The 26,438-nt window shown below is 36.6% G+C and overlaps 1 protein-coding gene across 1 annotated transcript; it reads left to right on the forward strand.

Moving 5' to 3' along the window:
- The first annotated feature begins 957 nt into the window (after window positions 1-957).
- usp11 (ubiquitin specific peptidase 11) lies at window positions 958-26,303 on the forward strand. The gene is made up of 21 exons (XM_067394425.1): window positions 958-1,122; window positions 1,765-1,874; window positions 2,958-3,088; window positions 3,194-3,311; window positions 4,691-4,836; window positions 5,041-5,102; window positions 7,035-7,131; window positions 7,227-7,400; window positions 8,636-8,794; window positions 10,488-10,712; window positions 11,046-11,129; window positions 12,827-12,921; window positions 13,564-13,770; window positions 14,087-14,184; window positions 16,474-16,947; window positions 17,165-17,235; window positions 18,532-18,644; window positions 18,836-18,985; window positions 19,564-19,679; window positions 19,789-19,877; window positions 22,094-26,303. The coding sequence occupies exons 1-21, from the start codon at window positions 1,013-1,015 to the stop codon at window positions 22,256-22,258; spliced, it is 2,994 nt and encodes a 997-aa protein (XP_067250526.1). The 5' UTR covers window positions 958-1,012; the 3' UTR covers window positions 22,259-26,303.
- Window positions 26,304-26,438: the final 135 nt, after the last annotated feature.

The following is a 26,438-nucleotide window of genomic DNA, read 5'->3' on the forward strand; positions in this document are numbered from 1 at the left end:
TACATTACAAATTGAAGAATTAAATAAAGGACAAAATTAATATGAAAACATAAGTTCAGGGTAGATTTTATGAAAATGGCAAGATATTTATTGCATATTTATTTATTTAGTCAGTTATTTATCAGATTTTATCTTTTTTTTTTTGCTAATTCTTTTTTTTTTTTTTTTTATTAATGTCATAAATCAACTATACAATGAGATATATCATTGAAGTAAAAAAAAAAAATACAGCAACTAAAATAAAATGAAATAACAATGCCAGAGGACAAGAACAAAATAATAACAAACAAAAGGAAAAGGGTGCTCCTTTATACATCATATCTGCTTACAACATTATAAGCTCGAATTGCCTTTTTACTTTTACAATTATGCAAAACAAAACAATACAGTTTGAAATCATTTTTAAAGCAAACAAAATTTGGCTTGGAGTCAAACCATTTCATCTTATGAATGTGAAACTTTCCCATTAATATTAACAATTGTATGAAGTATGCCTTCTCTTTCTCGATCCCATGATCATTAAAGTGTATCATTATATATATATATATATATATATATATATATATATATATATATATATATATATATATATATATATATATATGGACTTATAAGTCCGCTCAACTGCAATTCAATGTTAATTTTTTCTTAATTAAATGCTCCACATCAATCCAAAATATTTTTGTATGTATACAAGGGAAAAATAAATGAAAAATAGTTTCCTTTTCACCTTTACAGTAATTACAAGAGTAATCAAGATTTAAACCGTTCCAGCACATGTTTTACTGGGTATATTCTATGCATTATTTTAAGAGAGACTTTTTTATTAACAATTTTTTTGTCTAACAAAATATGTTCAAACTAAACTCTCTCTTACATCACACACGCCCTCGAGATCCGCCCCCTTTCGCAAGGCGGAAGTTGTCATTCTAACCGCTTCCTACTTCCTGCGTCAAAACATTCCGGTCTGTCTATGCGGCTCTAACGCTCTTTTCGGATTTTATGAGTGATTATGGCTGCGAACTGCAGCACCGGTTCGGCTACGGAGCCTCCGGGACTAGAGACCCAGTGGAGGGAGATCGACAACCTGAACCAGCAACAGCTCCGGGCCGGAGACAGCTGGTAAGAGAAACTTCAGCCTAAAAATAACAAACAAACAAACATTCAATAAACAACCACAACAACACAGATAAAGCGCTAACAGAACTCTATAAAGCTGATAATATGTTTGAGTTGAGGTTCTTGAGGGCTTTCAGATTCAGTAGTAGATATGCCAATGTGATTGAGAGAGTTAAAAATGATTTAAAGATCACATAAGAGAGCGAAACTAACATACAGGTGGGGTTTCAGGCCTGATAGATCTGTTTATCTGGTTAACAGCTTCCTAAGAACCATTAAGGTTTGACATGTTGGTTGTCTTACGACATTCCCAACTCTGCCTGCTTTAAATTGTTTCATTTCATTTTCAAATGCATTATCACACTTGCTTTAAGTTTCACTTCCATCTGTGGAAGGTGTGTCGGTCTGTTATGGGAAAGTTACTTTCGATTTCTTCCAGTTCCTTGGACAGGAAAGCCAGATCTGCCATAGTTCATTCTCGTCCTTAGAGGCAGATGACAAGCGTTTGGTGTCTTAATCCGTGTCTGACACTGGCGCCCTGTGCAGTTTACATTAAACAGATTTGTCCTAAAGCTCATTAAATGATGTTGGACTGATGTAACCAAGCAGTGCTGAATGTGACAGGTTCAAGTATCTGTTTTCCAGGTATTTGCTGGACAAGAGATGGTTTGATCAGTGGAAAGAGTATGTGCACACCAGGGACCAAAATTCGTCCTCTTATCCTGGAAAGATTGATAACACAGAGCTCTTTGAAGGTAAGTTTGGTATTCTGTGATCTTAAAGTCACCATGAAATCAAGATTGTCAATTCTTCATTTTTTTATGGAGTAAAATCCCTAGTAATCTTTAATCAAATTAGCTTTCCCTTCCTCTTGCAATGACATCTCTTCTCTGATGACGTGTTTACTGGCGTGAGGGCGGGGCAACCTGTCACTCACATGAGATCCACCAATAGCAAGCCACAATCATTCAATGTACCACTGAAGGACAAAATCAAGTCCTGTCCTACTTTTTTTTTCTCATTCGAGAAGCTGTTTCGATGTCAGAAAAGACTATCGCAGCTTCCTTTTCATGCTTACTTTAAAGGATTAATCCACTTTTAAATAAACTTTTCCTGATAATTAACTCACCCCCATGTCATCCAAGATGTTCATGTCTTTCTTTCTTCAGTCGAAAAGAAATTAAGGTTTTTGATGAAAACATTCCAGGATTATTTTCCTTATAGTGGACTTCGATGGACTCCAAACAGTTGAAGGTCAAAATGACAGTTTCAGTGCAGCTTTAAAGGGCTTTAAACGATACCAGACGAGGAATAAGGGTCTTATCTAGCGAAACTGGCGGCGCGTTCGTTCCGTAAGTAGAATAGGGAAGGCGTAGGACATACAGCGTAAGCTTTTTGAACAATATGGAAAGCGGAAGCACATGCAAGATGATATTGTGTTTATAAAGCATATACAGTTGTATTTTTTTTTTTAAATGACAGATCGTTTCACTAGATAAGACCCTTATTCCTCGTCTGGTATCATTTAAAGCTCTTTGAAGCTGCACTGAAACTGTCATATTGACTTTCAACTGTCTGGAGGCAATGAAATCCACTATAAGGAGAATAATCCTGGAATGTTTTCATCAAAAACATTAATTTATTTGCGAATGATGAAAGAAAGACATGAACATCTTGGATGACATGGGGGTGAGTAAATGATCAGGAAAAGTTTATTTAAAAGTGGACTAATCCTATAAGAACAAGATCTCATAGTAGCCCCATAAAAATGTTTAATGTCTCATTCTCTGTTCCCTTAACAACTGTGGATGAAGAATATGTTTGTATGCTTTCCGTAGATTTGGATTCATACCACCTGAAAGAGAGGCTGTCTGAGAATGAGGATTTCATCCTGGTCCCGGCAGAAGCCTGGCATAAACTCTTGTCGTGGTATGACTTGATGGACGATCAGCCTCCTCTGGAAAGAAAGGTAGTGTTAACCAGACTGTTGACTTTTCTTTGTACTGGAGCCAGTCAAATGAGATGTTCAGAATAGGCAGTGTTTGTCAATAAGTCTTCATCTTTCTCTTTCCAGGTTGTTGATCTTCCCAGCACTGTTAAAGTGGAGGTCTACCCTGTGGAGATCTACCTCTGTCTCTCCAGCAACTTGGAGAGTACTGTAACTGCACGTTTCAGTCGAGCAGACAAGATACGTGAGTAAAGGCTGTTAATGTAGAGACTGGTTTCAAAAAGAATTTGTGCATTTAAAAATGTATGGTTTAAGATGATGTCTCACTATGCTTTTGGTATGTAAAATCACTGCAATGAGGGCTACTGTTTTTAATAAGATTCAGTCCACTTTATTCTTTGTATTGAGGTCAATTTGTGATTTTTAGATCCTCTACTGGTGTATATATGTTTTGTTCGCTATACAAATTCACAGATTTCATCAAACTTAAAAAAGAAGAAACTTCTTTGCATGTGTTTTTTACTCTCTTTTGCATTCACATGCATATAAATGACACGAATCTAGTGTTTTATAATCCATTGTTTTATCATTTAAAACAACTTTTTGTCGTTAAATGTTCTGCTTGCAAAGCGGCTTTAGATATGATCTTTCTTTAATTTAACTGTTTAGATTTTATTTTTTATTTAATCACATTCATACAGTACTGTTCAAATGTTTGGGGTCAGTTTATAAGGAAAAGTCAGAATTGCATTATATTAAGTCAGAATTGTGAGATATAAACTCATAATTGTGTGTTATAATGTCCAATTGTGAGGGGAAAAATTACGTTTTTTCTCAGAATTGTGAGTTCATATCTTAGAATTCTGACTTTATAACTTATTAGTGCATGTTATTAAGTCACAATTCACAATTCTGAGAGAAAAAAGTCAGAATTGCAAATTTATATCTCGCAATTCTGAATTTATAAGATGCAATTGTTTATATCATGCAATTATGAGAAAAAAGTCAGAATTGCATATTAAAAACTCACAATTGCGAGAAAAAAATCTTTATATCATAATTTTGACTTTATAACTCACTATTGCAATTCTGAGAGAAAAAGTCAGAATTGTGAGATAAAAAGTCGCAAATTACCTTTTTTTTTTGTGGCGGAAACATATTACATATAAACCATATTACTGTCATTTTTGCTCAATTTAATGCATCTTTGCTGAATAAATCATTAATTTATTTCAATTAAAAAAAACGTACAAACCTTAAACTTTTGAACATTAGTGGATGTCGTTAAGTGTATCAAGCTAGACGAGAGTAGCCTCAATACCTTATCATTTCTGTTTATATAATACGTATAGCTATAAACAATAAATTGTGCCTGATAAGCAGCTTCTGAATGTCTTCTTTAAAGCATCAAAGGTTTTGCTCAAGCTCTGGATTGCTACTAATTTTACAGAATGTTATCTTGCACATCTGTTTTATATTTGGCATGTAATTACATTTTGTAAACCGATGTGTGAAACCCCTCAGGAGTTTGGCAGCCTGGTGTATCTGAGCTACAGATCTCTGAGTGCTTGTTTTCCTCAGGTATGCGTGTTAATCTCTAATGTGTGTATCTGTGTTTCATAGACGCTATACATCAAAAGATACGGCAGCATTTTAATGTGTCAGAGACTGCCGAGAGCCGACTGTGGATGAGGAGTACGGATACAAGCTCAGAAAGGCTACGCAACCTTAACATGACTGTCCTAGATGCCTGCCTCAGCTCTGGCATGGTAAAATATACGCCTATCGTTTACACTCCTTAACTCTGATCATCTGTCTTATTACATTAACGATTACAGTAATAAGCACTTCCGGCAGCCTCGCCCAGCGGGTTTGTCGTATAGACAAACTCTGCTACTAGTACTTAAAATGAATGCTTTGTCATGGGCCACCCTGCATGTGTTGTGTCCTAACATGCTCTATTCAATCCACAGACAGTGATTATGGAGATCAGGAATGCGGATGGTACGTGGCCCACATCTAGGCCTCAGATCATGTGAGTTTGAAGACGCTAGCTTCCTTCTCTCATGCACTAGCGCAAGTTTCCTTTCTGCTTTGTTTAGGTAAATGGAAAGTCACGTGTCTAAAGCACAAAACACATAAACATCCACACAGGTTTCATCAGCCTCATTCATTTAAATCTGTTACTAGTTGTAGCAGGTTAGACACTTCAAAATGACAAGGCAAATGGGATCGGTATAGCACAACTAAAGTTTACAAAATCAATCCTGTGGTTTGGAGAAAACATGTCCTTTCTGAAAATGGCTGGGATCATGCTTTCCAATAGATCACTCCAGAGTAACTCACAAGTTTTTGTTAATGGGTGAAAAAAATCTTCTTTTATTCCCCTTATGCCAGAATCCAGTGTCTCTGAAGCATATTTTTATGGACTGTGATGGTTTTAACTCCTCTAGGGCTCTTTATTTTTCATTTGATTCTTATGAAAAGGTAATGTTGTGAGGCCAGGGTTAGTTGTTTTTTTTTGTTGTTGTTTATATATAGTTTAGTTATTTTTGTTTTACTTTTTCAATTTTTCACTTGTTTCTCACTATGAATATAGCCATTGTACTTGCTATGGCGCTAAATTATAAACAAACAAACAATTGTAGTAGGTTAAAAAGGAGAATTTGCCCTATACAAATCAGTTTAAAAAGATATGGGACATCTTTTAACCCTCTAATGCTCTTCGGCCATTTTTGACTGAAAAATTTTACGTTTTGTTTTTTTAGAATTGTTTACTTCATCTGAATGGTAAGAAACTTGGTAAAGGATTTAGCACTTGCTATGTGAACACACACACAAAAAATCATGGACATGATTCAAAAAGGTTAAATGGTCCAAAAAAAAAAATTCACACTTGTGCTCCTTGTGGTCAAAAATGGCTGCATTGGAAATTAATGCGAGACGAATTTCTTCTAGTGAAAATTTTTGGTACTGTGGCCAAACAAAATCTTACTGAAAGCTAATTTTTTGAGATATCAAGCTCAGATTTGGAACACAACTTGTTTAGATTTATGGCTTTGATTTTTCTTGAAGATTTGAAAATATATATTTCAAATAAAAATTGAAAATAGTATTTTTGTGCATTTTTCTTAACAGTAAACATAAAATTCTGTAACTTTAAAACATTTCACTTCAGCAATAATTTGCACAGTGTCATCTTTAAAAAGAGAACAAAATTAAGTCTGTGCTCTAAAGCATTCAAAATTTAAGAGAGTTTAAGTTAACAATTTCATTGTCAGGTCTATCCTTAAACAGTGAATAAATGGATTATAACTACAGTGTAAATATAATTTAGTACCATAAAAACCCCTAAATATATTAAAAAATATTAAATAAAAAACATTATCAAACTAAAATATAGTACATTCATGTCATTGAAATAATAAAAAAAATTCTGTCATTTTTGACTGATATGCAAAGAGCACCAGATGGTCAAATCATGAGAAATCCAATTTTATATGATTTTTTTGGAATAAAGGAGCTTAATGTGCTATTCATCCCCAGTTCAAAAAGATTTATTTAAAAATCATTGCATGTATTATAGTCATGGATTGTGTGTTGAGCCAGTCATATAATATAACAATAATAATAATAATATAATGCATAGTATAAATTTAGATCACCTAAAAGTAAAGCAGAAATATTTACATTGAATTCTTAAAGGTAACCAAACCTAGCCTATTCTAGTCATCAACGAGAGAGATGGAAATGGTCATATAAAAATAAATATGATTGTTTTCTATGCAAAAAGCTTTAAAAAAAGACCTTAAATATAATTAAAAACTAGCAAGCTACCTACCTGCCAGCATTTTCATAGAGAACTTTCAAATCAAAAGTTGGTATGTGGCTATCATAGCCAGAAATGCTGTTTAAAATTGTGATTTTATTGAATATTTGGAATGAATATGGAATTTTGTGTCTCCAGGCGGAACTCTGCTGACGAGGACTCGTATCGAGGGCCTCCTGGAGTGTGTGGCCTCACGAACCTGGGCAACACCTGCTTCATGAACTCAGCTTTACAGGTCAGAGGTCATGAACTGCTGAACACAGTCATATATCTGTTACAAAAAGATCTATAAGGCTCTTCTTAAAGTGAAATGTGCATTTTGTTCCATAGTGTCTGAGTAACACACCGCCACTGACTGAGTACTTCTTGATGAATTTGTATCTGGAGGAGCTGAACTTTACCAACCCTCTGGGCATGAAGGGTGAAATTGCAGAAGCGTATGCAGATGTCATCAAACAGATGTGGTCAGGGAGGCACTATTCTGTGGTTCCTCGGGTATTTAAGGTAAGGTTATTGTAGTGATCACTCTGCATTAGCATTTTTTAGTGCAAAAACTTGTTTGTGGATGAACACCAGCAGAGCTGAAATAATTTTGCCCATTTTGAATCTGGTTTGCAACAATTCCCAGTCCGTTTTCCCCCTTCTTTCATATAAAGAGTCTCTTATGCTCACCAAGGCTGCATTTATTTGATCAAAAATACAGTAAAAAAACTAATTGTTTTCTATTTGAATGTATTTTAAAATGTAATTTATTCCTGTGATTTGAAAGCTGAATTTTCAGCATCATTACTCCAGTCTTAAAGGGATAGTTCACCCAAAAATGAAAATTTGATGTTTATCTGCTTACCCCCAGCGCATCCAAGATGTAGGTGTCTTTGTTTCTTCAGTAGAACACAAATTATGATTTTTAACTCCAACCGTTGCTGTCTGTCAGTCAAATAATGCTAGTGGATGGGAACTTCTACAATAACAGTAAATAAAACTTGCTTAGACAAGTCCAAATTAAACCCTGCAGCTCATGACGACACATTGATGTCTTAAGACACGAAACGATCGGTTTGTGTGAAAAACCGAACAGTATTTATATCATTTTTTACCTCTAATACAACACTATGTCCAACTGCATTCATCACTCGATTTGTTTGGTCTGATCGCACTCTGACAGCGGCAGTGATGTCTCGTGCATATACTTCAATGAGTGTCAGACATCACTGCCGCTGTCAGAGTGCGATCAGACCAAACGATTCGAGTGATGAATGCCGTTGGACATAGTGGTGTATTAGAGGTAAAAAAATGATATAAATACTGTTCGGTTTCTCGCACAAACCGATCGTTTCGTGTCTTAGGACATCAATGTGTCGTCACGAGCCGCAGGGTTTAATTTGGATTTGTCTGTCATGTTTTATTTACTCTTATATTCCAAGTTCCCGCTGACTTGCATTATACCACTGACAGACCGCAAAGGTTGCAGTTAAAAATCATCATTTATGTTCTACTGAAGAAACAAAGACACTTACATCTTGGATGCTCTGGGGGTAAGCAGATAAACATAAAATTGAACTATCCCTTTAACTCTCACATGATCCTTCAGAAATCATTCTAATATACTGATTTGCTGCTCAAGAATCATTTATAGGCTGTAAATACTGTAATTCTGTTTGATTGAGTTATGTTTTTTTAGTTAATGCTCCATTAGTAGTGCAGAAATTAACCAGCATTGCTCTTGTTTGTCTGTGTAGACGAAGGTCGGCCACTTTGCATCGCAGTTTCTGGGCTACCAGCAACACGACTCTCAGGAGCTGCTGTCTTTCCTGTTGGACGGTCTACATGAAGACCTTAACCGGGTCAAAAAGAAGGAGTATATTGAACTCAAGGATGCTGATGGCAGACCTGACCAGGTGCTTTTTTACACATGAACACTATAGTACACGAAGAATACCTCATGTACCTCATGCCATATATTAGTTATGCAACACATGTTTCCACCTGGTATTAAGATGCGCTTTGGTCGATCAGATTACAAGTGGACGACGCTAAAAGCATGTGTAAACAGGGTGTAAAACGTTTTGAGCTTGTTTACTTACGACCACTTCCGGAGGTTGTCGAAAATGCATTTGACCGGATTTCTTTCCTAGTGGAAACTCTCATGTGGTCGAATGTGTTCAAACAGCCGCAAAAGTCCACCTACTCTCCGCCTACTGATCTAATGCGTAAACATTATGGCAAGAGTGCTAGCAAGACAGGACTTAAAGGTGCCCTAGAATTAAAAAATTGAATTTATCTTGGCATAGTTAAATAACAAGAGTTCAGTACATGGAAATGACATACAGTGAGTCTCAAACTCCATTGCTTCCTCCTTCTTATATAAATCTCATTTGTTTAAAAGACCTCCAGAAGAACAGGTGAATCTCAACATAACACCGACTGTTACGCATGGCAAGCGCAAGCTCCGGGGGCGGGGAGCACAAGAATTTAAAGGGGCCGCAGCATGTATCGGCTCATAGTTAATGATGCCCCAAAATAGGCAGTTAAAAAAATTTATTTAAAAAAATCTATGGGGTATTTTGAGCTGAAACTTCAGACACATTCAGGGGACACCTTATACTTATATTACATCTTGTAAAGTTGTTAACGTTGTAAAACGTTCGATGGTACCTTTAAACTTTGTCAGCTGATGACCCAAGTTTGGTTTGAAGACGAAAATCACAATGTTCTCTCACCATTCTCATCATTTCACAGCGCTCGCCGTGGTCTTGTGGCTGTCAGAGCAGAAATGAAAGCTGCTGCCCTCCATATGTTTTTCTATTGTCTCTGGGCGTGTTCATTAGATCAAAACATCTGAAAAAAAAACATACATTTACCCGGCCATAGACCCTCCCCTCCAAGAAATCAGGACAGAAATTGTTGAAAGTGGACAAAAGAGACGGATTAAAATACCAGGTTATGCGTCTTCCTCCTCCACTTGTGATCCGATCAACCAAAACGCATCTTAATACCAGGTGGAAATAAGGCCTCGATTCAGTTTGTTTATGGAATGCCTTTGTCATTCTTGTTTATAACCGTAAACTGTTAATGCTGTGTGGAAAATAAAAGTAATTACATTTTTCACTAGTGAAGTCACTAGTGAAGCATACCTATTTTTATTGATTTTATATAATTTAATTATTTAGCATATTATTTAATAAAAGCATTTTCATGGTTAATTAGTTACTCTAAAATTCTTGTAATAAAAAGACTTTATTTGATGGTCCCCTTTAGACAATCTGTTGACTATAAGTAACATTGCATCTACATGCCATGCCGACTGCTCTTAGTATATCTGCTTACACTTTATTTTGATGCTCCCCCAACAGACATTCTACTGACTATAAATATCTTTGCAAAGTACATGTCAATTTATTCTACTAACACTAACCCTAAAAGACTCTTAAAACAATTTTAAAAACCATTGTTATTGGCCAGTTTTCCAGCTTAGTTAGCAATATTTGTAAAATCCACTATTGGTTGACTTTTTAACGCAACCATGTTTAGAACTCCACAAACAAAACAAAGTGTTACTATGGGAATCACATATCTATTTGTGTGTTACAGGAAGTGGCTGAGGAAGCATGGCGCAACCATCTGCGGCGGAACGATTCAGTTATTGTCGACACATTCCACGGGTTGTTTAAGTCGACATTGGTGTGCCCCGAGTGCAACAAAGTCTCTGTGACCTTTGACCCCTTCTGCTACTTGAGTGTGCCCTTACCAGTGAGTAAGGAGAGGGTCATGGAGGTGTTCTATGTCTCACTGGATCCCATGGCCAAACCAACACAGGTGTGTATTATGTCATATACACAACAAAAACAGCAAAATACCATAATGCTCAGTCATTTCTGGCAGGAAACGCAGCATATGTGCTACTCATTATGAGTGAGCCCATTCTATGAGTTTGGCAGATGTGAATGATGTAGCGCTGCATGTCTGTAAACAGGAATACAGCTGGTGGTGTGTGATGATGTCATCAGAACCGGTCTTGCTAAGGGCAAAATAGTCTGAGAGTTCTGTTGAACAGCACTTAATAAGCAAGATGCACTAGTAAGAACACTGCTTTACATTGAGTTTTGTTCGTCCTGATGACTGATGAATGTGTCTGTCTTCCCTCTGCAGTATCGTCTGATTGTCCCTAAAGCTGGCCGAGTGATTGACTTGTGCACTGCTCTCTCTCAGGCAACAGACGTCCCACCCAGCCAGGTTCAAAAACTTTTTTCAACTATAAACATTGTCAAATTGTTGTGACAATTCACAGGGTTTCCGCGGGGTCTTAAAAAGTCTAAAATTCTGAACTTTAAATTTAAGGCCTTAAAAAGTCTTAAAAACGGCCAGATTTTCATCAGAGGTCTTAAATTTCATTTAGTCACGTCTTAAATTTTTTTACCCATTTCCAGAAACGCTACCTGCTGAAAGTTATTACAAAGTAGCAAAAAAGTAGCGAGTCGTAGTTCTTTCTGGGGTATATTGGTGTTGGTATACGCGGTGATAAAACTACAAATCCCGTGATAAATACAATACCTGCCCGCGAAATACGTCTGCGTCTCCTCAGAGTTTGTTAAAGTTCGGCTACGTGTGGATGGTGAAATGGGAAAGTGTACTTTCAACGAGACATGGCTAGATCACAGCGATTTCTGCTGTTGGTTACAAGCGGTACCCAGCTCCAGGTACGAGGCTCACTGCAAACTTTGAAGAAAAAAAGAAAAAAAAATCAGCTAGAGAGTCTGGGTGTGAAGCGGTGTAAAGGCGCTGGAGTCACACGCCAGAGCGGAGAAACACAAGCTAGCCGCAAAATCCCTTCAGCGGACTCGGCCAATTAGCCTCACCACTGCCGTCGTCCTCCTCAATGCCTGGTCCCTCCGGTCTCCAGCGCAATAGCATCACAGCTCCGTCGAACAACCTTTTGGGTACTTTTTGAGCGACTGACACATCGAAAGCAGAGGTGATTTGTATACTACACACGGTGACTAAACAAACACCACTCATTTAATAGCAACAGTGAGATTAGCGATCTCTTCCAAGTGATGTTCCCTGATTCAGTAATCGCGAAGTCGTTCTCTTGCGGGCCCAACAAGATCGCTTACGGCGAGATTTGGATTGGGGGAGTTTATAAAGAGGGAATTGATTCGTACTCTTACCGGGCCGTATGTCGTAACGTTCAGTGAAAGCCAAAATCAGACCAACAGGACCATTGTTCTGGAACAATGAAATAGTTTAGTCGATGTACCTGGGCTCACAGTTCATGGGACAGTGCGGGACACACACACACACATACACATACACATACATACATATATCAGATAATCCATGTTAGATAGATACTCTAATTATCCCGAGGTAAGTATCTATCTATCTAAAATGGATTATCTGGTGTGTGTGTGTGTGTGCTACATTGGTTGTTACATGGGTTGGAGTAGCCTGTTCAATCTTTATTAGGCTATTAATATGCTGTTTTGTAATGTAAATAAATAATGAGATGAAATCTATTCTATTTGAGGGCAAGTTTGTTTTAGCCTATTTTCATTTTGGGCCTAAGGTTTTTAAGGCATTTGGCACATTGATGTGTGTGGAAGGTTACTAATGTGATTGCTTTATCTGTAAATTAAATAAATGCTTTTTCAATGACTGAATTCATTGAAATAAAATGATTTTTTCAGAATTTCTTTGATTTTAATATTTTTTGGTAATGCGTCGTGTAGGTCTTAAATTTCAGTCTTTATGGTCTTAAAATGTCTTAAAAAGGTCTTAAATTTGACTTACTGAAACCTGCATAAACCCTGATTCAGTTATGGATATAATCTGTGTCCATGGTGTCAAGAATCCAAATTGATTTTAGCTTTGATTTACTGCTGACAAATGTTGTATTTGTTTTGAGCTAATAATTGATCTGCTCTGCACAGATGGCTGTGGCTGACGTGTTCAATCATCGCTTCTATAGGATTTACCAAGCTGACGAGTCCTTAAGCTGTATACTGGACCGTGACGATATATTTGTGTAAGAAAGGACTGAGTAAACGGCTTTATATATATATATATATATATATATAATGTGTGTGTGTGTGTGTTTACATAAATATTTATTTACACAACAGTTCAAAAATTTGATTTGCTAATTTTCTTATACTCACCCAGACTACATTTATTTTATCAAAAAATACTGTAAAAACAATAATATTGTTAAATATTATAACAATTTAAATAGCTGTTTTCTATTTTAATATATTTAAAAATGTCTTCAGTGTTAGTGATCATTCTAATATGCTGATTTGCTGCTCAAGAAACATTTCACATTTATCATCAATGTTAAAAACAGTTGTGCTGCTTAATATTTTTGTGGAACCCGTGATATTTTCAGGATTCTTTGAATAGAATTTATTCTGATATTCTTTTATATTGAACAGTTTTAGAATTACATCTTAAACTGGCAATTTATATAGTATTATTATATATATATATTTGTTGTTAGTGTCTTTAAAAAAACTTAAAAATAAAGAATTAAGAATTTTATTTTGAAAGGAAATAGTTTTAATTAACTAAGTTTTGCTTTTACGGAAATAAAACTAAAATAATATGTATCAGAGTTGCATCTCGAGACAGTCTGCTGTGTCTGACTGTGTTTTGTGGTGTGTTACTGCAGGTATCAGCTGAACAGTGGCTGTATGGATCAGACTGATGAGGAGGTGATTCTGGCCGTCTACATGCGTGAACGCTCTCATTACAGAGATTACGGCTCGGGCAGCAACAGCTACAGCACATCACTGTTCGGTCACCCGCTGCTGATGTCTGTGCCACGCACCCAGTGCACACGGGAAGATCTCTACCAGCTCCTCCTTAAAAGACTGGTGTAAGTTGAACCGGTCATATAGGGTTTGTCACAAGCTAGTTTTTAACCTCAATCGAGATCATTTAGTTTTCAATAAATATTTTTAGATTTTTTTTTTTTTGTTGTTGTTGTCTGTATATGCATTCTATTATAAGCTTCTTTGCATCTGATCAATAACTACTTCCTGTTACTTCTGTGATCATATGGTGTTATTTTGAATGTTTGGTTCGGTATTACTGTTTTTTAAGTGCTTAAAGTTGTTGTGACCTGTTTGTTTGTTTTTTAATGCTAAGGTTAGTTTGCCATTCATATGTGTAATGATTGTGTCCCTGCACAGGCGTTATGTCCGTCCCCTAGACCCCTCAGAAGAAGTAGAAGAGGAAGAAGATGAGGATGAAGAGTTGTACAAGGCACAGACCAATGGAGTTAGTGATGGTATGACTGCATTTTCTTAAAGTTTAAAAATTTGGGGTCAGTAAAAATTATTTTTTTCTGAAAGAAATTAAGAATATTAAGAATTAATTATTCAGCAAGGACGCATTAAATTGATCAAAAGTGACAGCAAATACATTTATAATTTTACAAACGTTTTCTATTTCAAATAAATGCTGTTCTTTTGAACTTTATATTCCTGAAAGAAAGAATCCTGAAAAAAATGTATCACGGATTCCACAAAAATATTAAGCAGCACAGCAGTTTTCAACATTAATAATAATTAGAAATATTTTTAGAGAATAATAGAGAAGCAAATCAGCATATTAGAATCATTTCTGAAGGATCATGTGACACTGAAGACTGGAGTAATGATGCTGAAAATTCAGCTTTGATCACAGGAATAAATTACATTTTAAAATATATTCAAATAGTTATTTTAAATTGCAATAATATTTCACAGTATTACAGTTTTTTACTGTATATCTGATCAAATAAATGCAGCCTTAGTGAGCAAAATAGACTTTGGTAACTTTACTTAAAGCCTTTATGTATAATGCATTATAAAGATATTCATAATGTACATTATAATGCATTATATACTTTCATAAATAATTGTAACCAATGTTAAAATGCATTATAACACTTGCAGTTTCCTTTTCATCTAAAAATAGGTTGTTTGTCATGTGTTTATGTATTATACTTTCTAAAGGTGTAACAATGAATAGATAAGTATTCTAATGTATTATTCAGTGCACAGCATAAATGAGTACACCTCCTCTGAACAAATACAAAAGATGTATTTTCTTTATGAACACTAATACAATTCATGGCCAAACTAAAATGTATTAAACATATACATAATAAAAACTATGTGAAATATGTGTCATTAATTGCCATAAAATAAGTAAATTAGGTGTGCACAGAAGGTTTTTCACTTTGGGAGAATGCATATCCTCATTATCATGTTGAAAAAAATTCCCAACAATGTAGGGAATGAGGAAAGGGTAACATCTTCTGTTTCAAGTTTGTGTATTAAATTACACAGTGGTTTGGGAATTCATGACAGCATTGATAAAGCACAACTCCCTCACACCTTTTACACTCGTACTTATACATCCCTAGCTTTACTACCACTGAACTTTACTGGGGGAACCAGGCACTTCTCACTGTACTCCTCCTCTAGCAACACCATAACATTTTGGATGCTGTTAGAATCAAAATGTTTGATTTGGTCTGATGAGACCAGAGTATTGATTCCCAGAATCTATATTTTGTAAATATGGGCTTTGGAAATAGCTAACTGACTTTATTGTGCTTTGGCTACAGTATGTAGTTCCAGTGAGAACAACAACATTCACATGTCATTTCTGCAGGCTGCAGAAACATTCACTCTTTTCATAGCTTTTGCTGGCTCTAAGACATTTGCTTGGTATTTCTCCTGCTCTTTGTCTAACAAAAAAAAAAATCCCTCATCACTAAATGAAAGCTTAAAATGAAGGTCTGATTATTTCAGGGGCCTTGTCACAAGTCCATTGTTTTTTTTTTTTATTTCTGTGTTACTTTTGCTATATTTTCACACTTAAAACAATGATTTGGTAATCCTCTTGTATCACTGTCATCTTTTGTGCTAAGAAATAAGTCTCCTGACAGTTCTCTCCCAAGTGCTTCCATTGTTGTCAGCATTAAGTCTGAGAATGATTCAATGGGCTATATAACACTTTTAATTGTCAAGAAATGACTTATCTTTAAATGTTTTGGTTCAACATACTTACCTGTTGATCAAACATTGCCTTAACCTTACACAAATTTTTTTTATTTAGTTTTATTTAGTTAACTTTTAGGAGGGTGTACTCATTTTTGATACACAACATTTTATCACCTTGATAAGAAAATCTTATTTTCCTGAATAATTTTGACATGCTTCTTTGGTAATTGATTAAGCAGACTTGCTGGAACATTATATCTCTAAATAACCATAACATGTCTTCTAAGTAATTGAGTAATTGCTGACTCAGTGAAGTTTCACTTCTCATGAACTACTGAGACGTTTCAGAGGGGGTGTACTCATTTACGCTATGCACTGTAACTGTGGTTACAATTATTCATGATATGCATTATAACTATAAGGTTCATAATTAATGTATTAAAATTACTTATAATGCATTATATATATATATATAAAGGCTTTAAGTAAAGTGTTACCGAGACATCTTTTAAAAACATTAAGAAATTGTACCTTCCCCAAACTTTTCAACAGTAGTGTACTGATAAAGATGAATTTCTGAACAGATGAGGGTGATGAAGACTCTGAGGAGGCGGGGCCATCTAAGAAAGAGGAAGAGACTCAACAGAGCAATCAGGCTGATGGGCAGAACAACGGCCCATTAGAAGCCAGTCCGAGCAGCGAGGGGGAGGAGCGAGCCGAGGAGGGGGAGTCGAGCAGTGAACCGGACCGAGGCAGCAGTACAGAGGAGGGCCAATCAGCGTGCGGCAGCACCGACACCAACTCCCAAGATGCAACTGATGGGGACCAAAGTGCTGGCGTAGAACCTTCGGGAAAGGAGGAAGAGGATGACGAAGAAGAGGAGGAGGAGGAAGACGGGGAAGAGGCCGCAACTTGTGCGCAGGCAAATAAGAGAGTTCCGGGCAGACGGCACTACACTGAGCGACGGAAAAAAGCCCTCTTCACCATTCAGGCAGTGAACTCTAATGGCACCACCGAGCGAGGGATGGCAGAGGCGGGCGGCAGCTTGTCTTTCAGCTGTGAGTACGCTCTAATGACAAACCTCTCTACTTCTGATACCTTTGTACAACTTCAGGGTCATGCGCGCACAAGCGAGGGTCATAACAAAGTGAGATTTCATGTCTTTTATTTCTCCGGCTGCTCAATTCACACCTTTTCAAAGAGTCTATTAAACAAGAACATTCATAAGAGTAAATGTTCCTGCTCCAAATGACGTGACTCACTGTTTCTGTTTAGCTCAGCCATACATTGCCATTGACTGGGACCCTGACATGAAGAAGAAGTATTACAATGAGAATGAAGCCGAGGTAAGATTGCTAATGAGCTCTTTGATCCTTAAGATATGCTTTGCGTCTGTTGTTGCACTAGGAAATGAATATAACCTCTCATACAAGGCTCAATACAATCTATTCTATTAGAGGTTTTGTGTCATGCTCATTTTAAAGTATAGCTACTAATGCATCTGAATTGCGTCACTGCTATAAATATGAAAACCTCATCCGATGTTACATGCATTACCTAGTTTTTCTTAAAGGGTTCATTCACTTCAGAATGTCATCCAATGTGTTTGTCTTTCTTTCTTCAGTCGAAAAGAAATTATGGTTTTTGAGGAAAACATTCCAGGATTTTTCTCCATATAGTGGACTTCACCGGGGTTCAATGGGTTGAAGGTCCAAATTCAGTGCAGCTTCAAAGAGCTCTACATGATCCCAACCCACACACACACACACACACACATATATATATAATCTTTTAACCATAAATGCTTGTCTTTGACTTAGTCTTTGCACATTCGCTCTGTAAACACTTGCTTGGTACTTCAACTTACGTCATGCATGACCTTTCCAACGTGATTACGTAATGCATGGCGCATCGCAGAGCAGTGCAAGATGAGCATTTGTGGTTAAAAAGTATATAATATTTATTTTTATTTTAGAAAATGACTGATCATTTCACTAGATAAGACTTGTATTCGTCAGCTGGGATCGTGTAGAGCCCTTTGAAGCTGCAATGAAAACTGAAACTGCAATTTGGACCTTCAACCTGTTGAACCCCAGTGAAGTCCACTATATGGAGAAAAATCCTGTAATGTTTTCCTCAAAAAACTTAACTTCTTTTTGACTGAAGAAAGAAAGACATAAACATCTTGGATGATATGGGGGTGAGTGAATTATCAGGAAATTTTAATTCTGAAGTAAACTAATACTTTAAAATATTTGTCAAGAACAGGTTCTCAACTGGTTTTGAAACCCAAAACAGCACCAAAGATTATTATGTACACAAAATAAAATAAAATGATCTCCTTTCCCCTAGGTAATAGCTTAGTTATTTTGCAATCCTAAAAATGTATTAATTACATTTTTTATTTGCATTTATCATTGTTTTTCTCGAAAGCTGTGATCAAACCTTTACTCCACCAGTCAACCACTTTTTGATATGCTAAATTTGCCTAAATGCAGTATTAAATTGATTGTTTGATTAAATATAAATCAAAATCTTTTATTTTCAATGACCTTTTGTTTCAGTCTTGGTGGTTGAACCTTTTCGAGCTATGTAAACGCCATCATCTCTGTTGCAAACAAATGTTGTTTGTGTTTATGCAGAAATACATAAAGCATCAGAGCATGGACGTCCCTCACCAGCAAACGACAGTGCAGCTGCAGGAATGTATAGAGCTCTTTACCACAGTAGAGACACTGGAAGAAGAAAATCCCTGGTAATCTACTTCTTAGACCTATCACAGATTCTAGGCTTTCATTCCAGTCTTTCTTTCTTTTCTTTCTTTATAAAGAAAAGGGAACATCTTGTGTTGTTTGTTGCAGAATTTAGAACCATAATTTCTTGAGATGTATTTAAAGAACAGAACTGAAACCTCCACACATGTAACTTTGTTTATGTGCTCTGTAGGTATTGTCCGACATGTAAAAGGCATCAGCTTGCTACTAAGAAACTGGATCTGTGGTCTTTGCCAGAAGTTCTGATCATCCATTTAAAGCGTTTCTCCTACACAAAATACTCTCGAGAGAAACTGGATACTATCGTGGAGTTCCCCCTGCGGTAAGATGAAGTACTGTTTTGTCAGATTAAGATGTAAATACACTACTTTTGGGTAGTTTGGGGCCATTGCTCCAGTTTTCAGTGTCATATGATCCTTCAGAAATCGTTCTAATATGCTAATTTGCTGCTCAAGAAACATTTGTTATTATTATCAATGTTGAAAACAGTTGTGCTTTTTTTTTTTTGTTGAAACCATGATACATTTTTTTCAGGATTCGACTAGTAAGTTCAAACGGACAGCATTTATTTGAAATATATATTTTTTGAGACATTATAAATGTCTTTACTGTTACTTTAGATCAATTTAATGCGTTAGTTGCAAATAAAAGCATTTATTTCTATAAAAAAAGGAAAAAAAAAATTGTACTGGCCCCAAATTTTTTAACCGAAAGTGCACATTTATAAATATTCTTGTTTTTTAATGGTGCCGATACTTCATAGCTATAGTGGAGATAAATACATACTGGGTAATAAATGTTCCTTCACATCCTCTTAATATTTATATTTTTTCAATAGTTTATTCTTAGGTTATTGCATTTGTTTCCATTTGGTTCATATGTCTCATTCTCTGTCTGCAGGAATTTGGACTTCTCAGGTTTCCTCCTAAAGAAGACCACTAACAGTACTGAACCTCCCTGTAGATACGACCTGATCGCTGTGTCAAACCACTACGGCGGACTCCGAGATGGACACTGTATGCATTGGTCTTCTTAGCTTTTATTTTCTGGAAAACATGGTATCTGTGCATTATATAATGTAATAACTTACATTAATATTTCCCTCTTTTTTTTTCCCCCTTCTAGATACTAGTTATGCCCAGAACAAGGACAATGGCCAGTGGTATTACTTTGACGACAGCAAGGTGACCTATGCAAGGGAGGAACAGATTGTGGTGAGATTAATGCCCCTGTGTGGTCAACATGAAATCAAAATAGACCCGTTTTACTTTTTAATACATTTTCTCGGCCTTGCTGTGCGTGACTCATCAGTGCATTCTCTTCTGAACAAAATGAAATGTTTGTTTTTCTTCAAAATACAATAACTTTCTCTGCCTCTTGGCTGCACGTGTCCAAAAAGACAGATCTGTTAATATAGAATTCTCATTTATTTTACAAGAAATGGTCATATCAGGGGACTAGAGCTGGCTTTTTCTACATAATAAACTCATGGTGGCCTCCAGATTGAGATCACATGATGTCCAGCCACAACTTGGGTTGACTAATAATAATATAATTAAAAATATAATTCGTAAGTTTACAATACGCGTTTACAGGGTTATGGTGATTTATGAAAGTGCATCTAAACAAAACAAACAAACCAAATGATATAAGCACAGAACGACTTACAGTACCATTTACATTTTTTAAAAAGTAATTAAAGCTGGCATAAAATGGAAATTGCGATAGTCTTTTCTTCCTTATTGTGATGAATATCCGAGTGAAATGGCTTCTCAGAAATGTAGGGCAGAAAAAATGTCCCGGTCCCAAATGGCACCCAAAACCCTCACAGTCTTCCTCTGAGTCCCCTTTTGTGACATAATGCCTGTGACTGCCTAATGCCTTTGACTGCCGGGTAAAATCCTCTGCTTAGCTCGCAGACTCAGCTGAAGTGCGCATCGAGGGCGCATAGCGGCCGCAAAGGGGGGTGCTTTTGATGAATGGGACACCTTACGGACATGCATATGCAGCAGACGTTGTTAAAGGGTTAGTTCACCCAAAAAAGTAAATTATGTCATTAATGACTCACCCTCATGTCATTCCAAACCCGTAAGACCTCCGTTCATCTTAAGAACACAGTTTAAGATATTTTAGATTTAGTCGGAGACCTTTCAGTCCCTCCATTGAAGATGTATGTACAGTATACTGTCCATGTCCAGAAAGGTAATAGAAACATCATCAAAGTAGTCTATGTGACATCAGTGGGTTAGTTAGAAGTTTTTGAAGCATCAAAAATACATTTTGGTCCAAAAATAACAAAAACTACGACTTTATTCAGCATTGTCTTCTCTTCTGGGTCTGTTGTCAATCCGGGTTTACGACTCCGCAGTGACGCTGCTGACGTGTTATCCGGTGCGCCCGAGCTTCGTTTACAGTCTGAGGGAGACGCACGCTGTATTCAAGCTACTCTACATTGTTTATATTTTGGTATTGCTATATTTTTTTAAATGGTGCGTAAGTGTGCAGGTCGTGGATGTCCTAATCGCTCAAAACAACCACGTAAAAGTGCATTACCAACGCCGACAGATGAAAGAATTCAATGGAATCAGTTCATTGGAATCAATTCAATGGAATCATTTCACTGAAAAGGATTCCGGAATTTTTGGGTGAATTAACCTTTTAAGTCCACAAGACCGAAAGTGCATAGAAGTGTGCCATTTGGGATTCAGCCAAAAATTCTTGAACAAGCAAAAATGTTTGTCCATTGGGAATTAATTGGATGATTGTGGATTGATATTAGTGTGATCTTAGTGTGAGTGACAGGTTGTCCTGCCCTCGCGCCAGTAAACGTCATCAGAAAAGAGAAGAGATGAAGTTATTTTGATTAAAGATTACGAGGGCATGTGAATAAAAAAAAAAAAAAAAAGATGTGAGCAGATAAAATTTTATAATAAATACCGCAATATTCCTTAAAATAAAAATTGTCCGTTTTGAATTCATGGTGATTTTACTACTTTTATTCAGCAAGGATGCGTTAAATTGATCAAAAGTTACAGTAAAGGCATTTATTACAAAAAAGGTAAAGGCATTTGTCACAAAAGATATAAATGCTGTTCTTTTGAACTTTCTATTCATCAAACAATTTTGAAAAAATTGATCATGGTTTCCACAAAAATATTAAGCAGCACAACTATTTTCAACATAGATAAGTTTAATTGATAATAAATGTTTCTTGAGCAGCAAATCAGCGTTATTAGAATGATTTCTGAGTGATCACGTGACACTGGAATAATGATGCTGAAAATTCAGCTTCAGTTACATTTTTTAAACACATTAAAATAGAAACACTTATTTTAAATTGTCGCAATATTTCACAGTATTCCTGTATTTTTGATCAAATATTGTTTGAAAAGCAGTCACTGAAATATTCAATCTTCATCTAATCTTGCAGACCAGCGCCGCCTACCTCCTATTCTACCAGCGCCAAGACAAGATCCGCCAGCCCACCGTCCCTCCACCCGTACCCTCCTCCACCCAGCCAGAGAATCACATCACATCCCAGACCAACGATGGCGTGGACGGAGCCTCTTCCTGCGTCAGCATGGAGACGGACTGATTTCTCTCTTTCTGTCTTTTTCCTACTCCACTTCATTCTTTCTCACTCTTATCACTTCCAACTTTACTCTTTAATCTACAGAAACTTGAACCTCGGCCTCTGCTCTGACTCCGACAGGAAGCGCGAGGCAGGGGCTACTCTCTCAGGCTGGTGCACGAGCATCATGGGGTGGGAATGCAGATTTTTGTGTCGTTTTTCTTAATGACGAACTCAAGCAAACGGGTTAGGCTGGTGGCGGCGGATTCAGAGATGCCATACCGATTTGTCTACATCGCTTCAACGATGATAAGAATTTGGAGAATGTGGTTTGCGCTGTTCATCATCACCGAATGTGTTCTTTATTTTTTCCTAAGCTTGCTTTCCTGAGCTAGCTAAGCTGCTGTCCACAATGGTGATGTTTGAACGCCCGACCTTGGGTAAAGCTGCACTGTTTAACATCACGAATCAGGCCTCCTGTTTATTCCATCAGACGCTTTTAGCAGGGATGGTTAAGATGGTTTCTCATATCAGGGACGTCATGATCAGAAATCCTGTTTCACTGTGATTTCTGAGATCTTCTAGTAAAAAGGTGGTCTGTCCACTCACTCGTGATCTATTTATTTTCGTATTTGCCAGATGCTAATGTGGAGTGAGAAATAGAGATGGTTATAATTGTAAAGAGCGGCTTCTAAAGATCTTCCATTTTTATTTTCATTCTTGTGATGCTTTTTTTCATCTTTCGTAAGGTCTGGGAAAAGCCCCTCTGTTGCAGGACAAAAACGGAGGCCTGTTTTTCAGCAAGAATTTGCTTTTTTTTATCTTAAATGAAAGGAAAATACACAGCGAGATTTAAATATTACATTCTTTTTGACTAATTGTGTTAAATTTATAAGAACTCTTTGGAGCAATGAGAATATTTCAGCAAAGTGCTTTCTGGATAGAGCTCTTTACATGATGATTTTTAAGGCACCTCTGTACAGTATTTTTGTATTGTAATAAATGTTGTATTATCTTTGATCATTTGGATCAGATGCTGGGGATGGGGCGCTTTCATTTTATTTTGTTAATAATTATAGATTGAATATATAATTGTATACACATCTTTTGATATGAATAAATGATGACTATAAAGTCGAGAGGTTAGATTGGACACATTTGGCTTCCATTTACGTTGTTTTACCTCTGAATAAAAGGATGCGTAGATCCTTTGGTAATGGGAAATGCGTTCATTTGGTTTGTACTGACTGCATATTAACACTTTTCAGCTGTTCAGTGTTGTAATTAATTTAGCCCACAGTGTAACAACCTTGAAAATGCTTTTTCATTTGCACTTCCCTTTAAAGATGCAATGGGTGATTCTCTACAGAAACATTTTTTTGTTATACTGGTTGAAAGTCTTCTCATATCCTGATAGCAATAATCACCATGTTAAATGTATTTTTATAAACATGTCTCGTCTGTGGAAGGTGTAGGACCATAAAATGTTTATCCAATTATTATTTTCGGTCCGAGTGAAATGATACGATGCACTACCTGCCTGTCAACATATGTTTTACATACTCTCGCGCAGACATCATACGTCATCAGCGAGTTTAGTCCATGGTTTAGTCACGGAGCACCGCAAACAAACAGCAGCCACCTTTTACAGATCCTACCGAAACAAAACACCGAACTTATGCTGCGTTAACGCCATAACTACCGTAATTAAGAGATGGCAACTCGTGACGTGTCACTCGTATTGTTTTGAATGGGAGAAAGTGTAACGCGCAATATCGCGGAATAAGTCCCCCCCCCTTCTAGATAAGAGCCAATCGCCGACTGGTAAAGTCATCGCGTCACTTCAGCGGCCGTTAGAATCACCGAGAAGCGTTTCAAAGATGGCCGCCGAGTGAAATGACTTGTCTTAAAGGGACTTTGGTTCTAAGTCTATAGCTGCGTTCCATTCGACAGGGTCCCTACGCAGTGTTCACTGCTCCCTACTCCCGGAGCACGGTATATCAGTTGAAGTGGACTTCGCTGACGATAATCGTTCATTTGGAACGCCCTGCAAACGTCATCAAAGAAAGTCGACAGTGTCGCGGAGATTGATGACATAAATAAATAGATATTTTAATTTACTTTCGAATTTAAAATCTACTCTTAACAGATTTGAAGCTGTAACTGTCATGCCATATGAAAATAAATTCTCATTTGGTTAACTGTAAATGTATTCTTAATCCATGGTCTCATGCGCTTTTCCATGCGCAGCCGCATAAACACTCCTGAGGTAACATTAAATAAAATAAAATAAATGATACAGCCTTAGCTGCTTTTCAACACTTTTACTTTGTCATGCCTATTCATACAATAAAATATACAAATGTAACACTCATCGCCATAACCATTCATACTTTTGTTCGTATAAAATGTATGAATACTCAAAACCAGAGAGCCGTTAAACTCTTTCAACAGCTCTGCTTCGTCGTAGTTCTGAATGGTGACGTGGTGCGCAATGACAGTTGGGTAACTTTACCTCTCTACTCCCTGTGAAGTGATGTATCGATGTTCCCTTATTCCCTATGCCGTTCGCAGTGCCCTTCGAACGGAACATGTTCGTTCCCTTCGGAATGGAATCTCACTTAAGATGGCGAAATACCGTGTGAAGTCCACTTCGCAGTCCACTTACGGTCGAATGGAACGCACCTATGTTCAGTCAGACTCGGAATAATGCATTTCCATGTCAACAGTATCAACGTCGGAATGAATCTGCAGCAGTCAGGTACAAGCTCTCTAAGTTGTTTACGTTCATTATTATTGTAATATGTGCTTTGAGACATGAGGTAGTTTTACACCGCTGAGAGCAGCTGTGTTTGTGTGTGCGCGCATTCATGTGTTTTGGAGGAGGCGTGGCTTTGGACCGTGATTTGCCCAAATACAGGTCTCTGCAGGACATTAATGATTGATGGGCGAAGGCCATAAACAGAGGGGCGTTTTTGAGAGTATTACCTGATTTGCCCACGTCAGAGTGTGGGTAGGGTTTAGGGGTGGGGTCGGGGATCATTTTCAATGCATGATAAACACCAACCAGTTTAAAACACCCACAAATACAGAAACGCCCACTTTTGTTCCGCAGAGACCTCATACTCCGATTTGCAGTAGGGTGGGGTCGTATGCTTTAAATTCTAGCACTGCAGGCTAACGTAAGCATTTCCCAGATCACCTACTGCATCTTTAAGTGACTGCTTTATCGCATCCCTCAGATTGTAATGTACACAGTTCACTGTTCTTATCTCAGAATGAGAGTTCTATAAATATATCACTGTATGTGACAGGAGCACTTAATACATTCAGGATGTTCTAATATCTAATATAATATCACATGTGAATCTCACAAAACCTGTATAGAACAAAAGAAATCAAAATCAAATGTGAAATTATATTTTTTATATAATCATTATATATCAATTTTTCATTTATACATCATGGTAGTATTTGTTTACTCCTTTTAATTTATGTATATTTAATAATAAAAAAATGGCCTGGATATGTTCTTGACTGGATTTGTGAGATTTACAAATGAAGAACTGGTGAGAATTTTTTTATAGTCTGCTTTTAAAATAATTCCTCAAATTTTCCTCAAAGATTCAGCTAATTTTTTCCCTATAGTCTTCCATTTTGTATGAGGTTTACTAAATGCAACAATACATTTAAAAATATTTTGTGTTACTATTTTATAGTAATTAAATGGCTTAATTCTACTGTTTCTAAAATAATTTGCTAGTGCTGTAAACACCAGCTCCGAAAAGTCACATACAGCCTAATTTTTTAATGCAAGTGTTTCAAATGTTTATTAGAACTACTTTGTGACCTGCAGTGGTTTCATTTTTTTTGTGAAATCAATGAGATGGTCGGCTGTGTATGAACAATTGAAATGTTAGAACGATTCAATTGGTTTGATTTCAGAATTAGTCTTTTTCTGTCAATGCAATATTCTAAAGCCCATTTCATAGTATATTGCACCATACAGTCACCAAACTTCATATTTATGATTTTGCATTGTGGAGGCATTTTCTGTATAGAAATTAAACAAGTGGTCAAATAAAAGCTTATTTGAATTGAGTACATGTAGTGTTTTCTCCACTTACAGCATGAGAATGTGATCATTTCAAACAAGTTTCTGACTGAAATGTGGAGTTGTGTAAGTGTTAAACATGTGATTCAC

Source organism: Chanodichthys erythropterus, chromosome 9, assembly GCF_024489055.1.
Source record: "Chanodichthys erythropterus isolate Z2021 chromosome 9, ASM2448905v1, whole genome shotgun sequence".
Taxonomy (NCBI): domain Eukaryota; kingdom Metazoa; phylum Chordata; class Actinopteri; order Cypriniformes; family Xenocyprididae; genus Chanodichthys; species Chanodichthys erythropterus.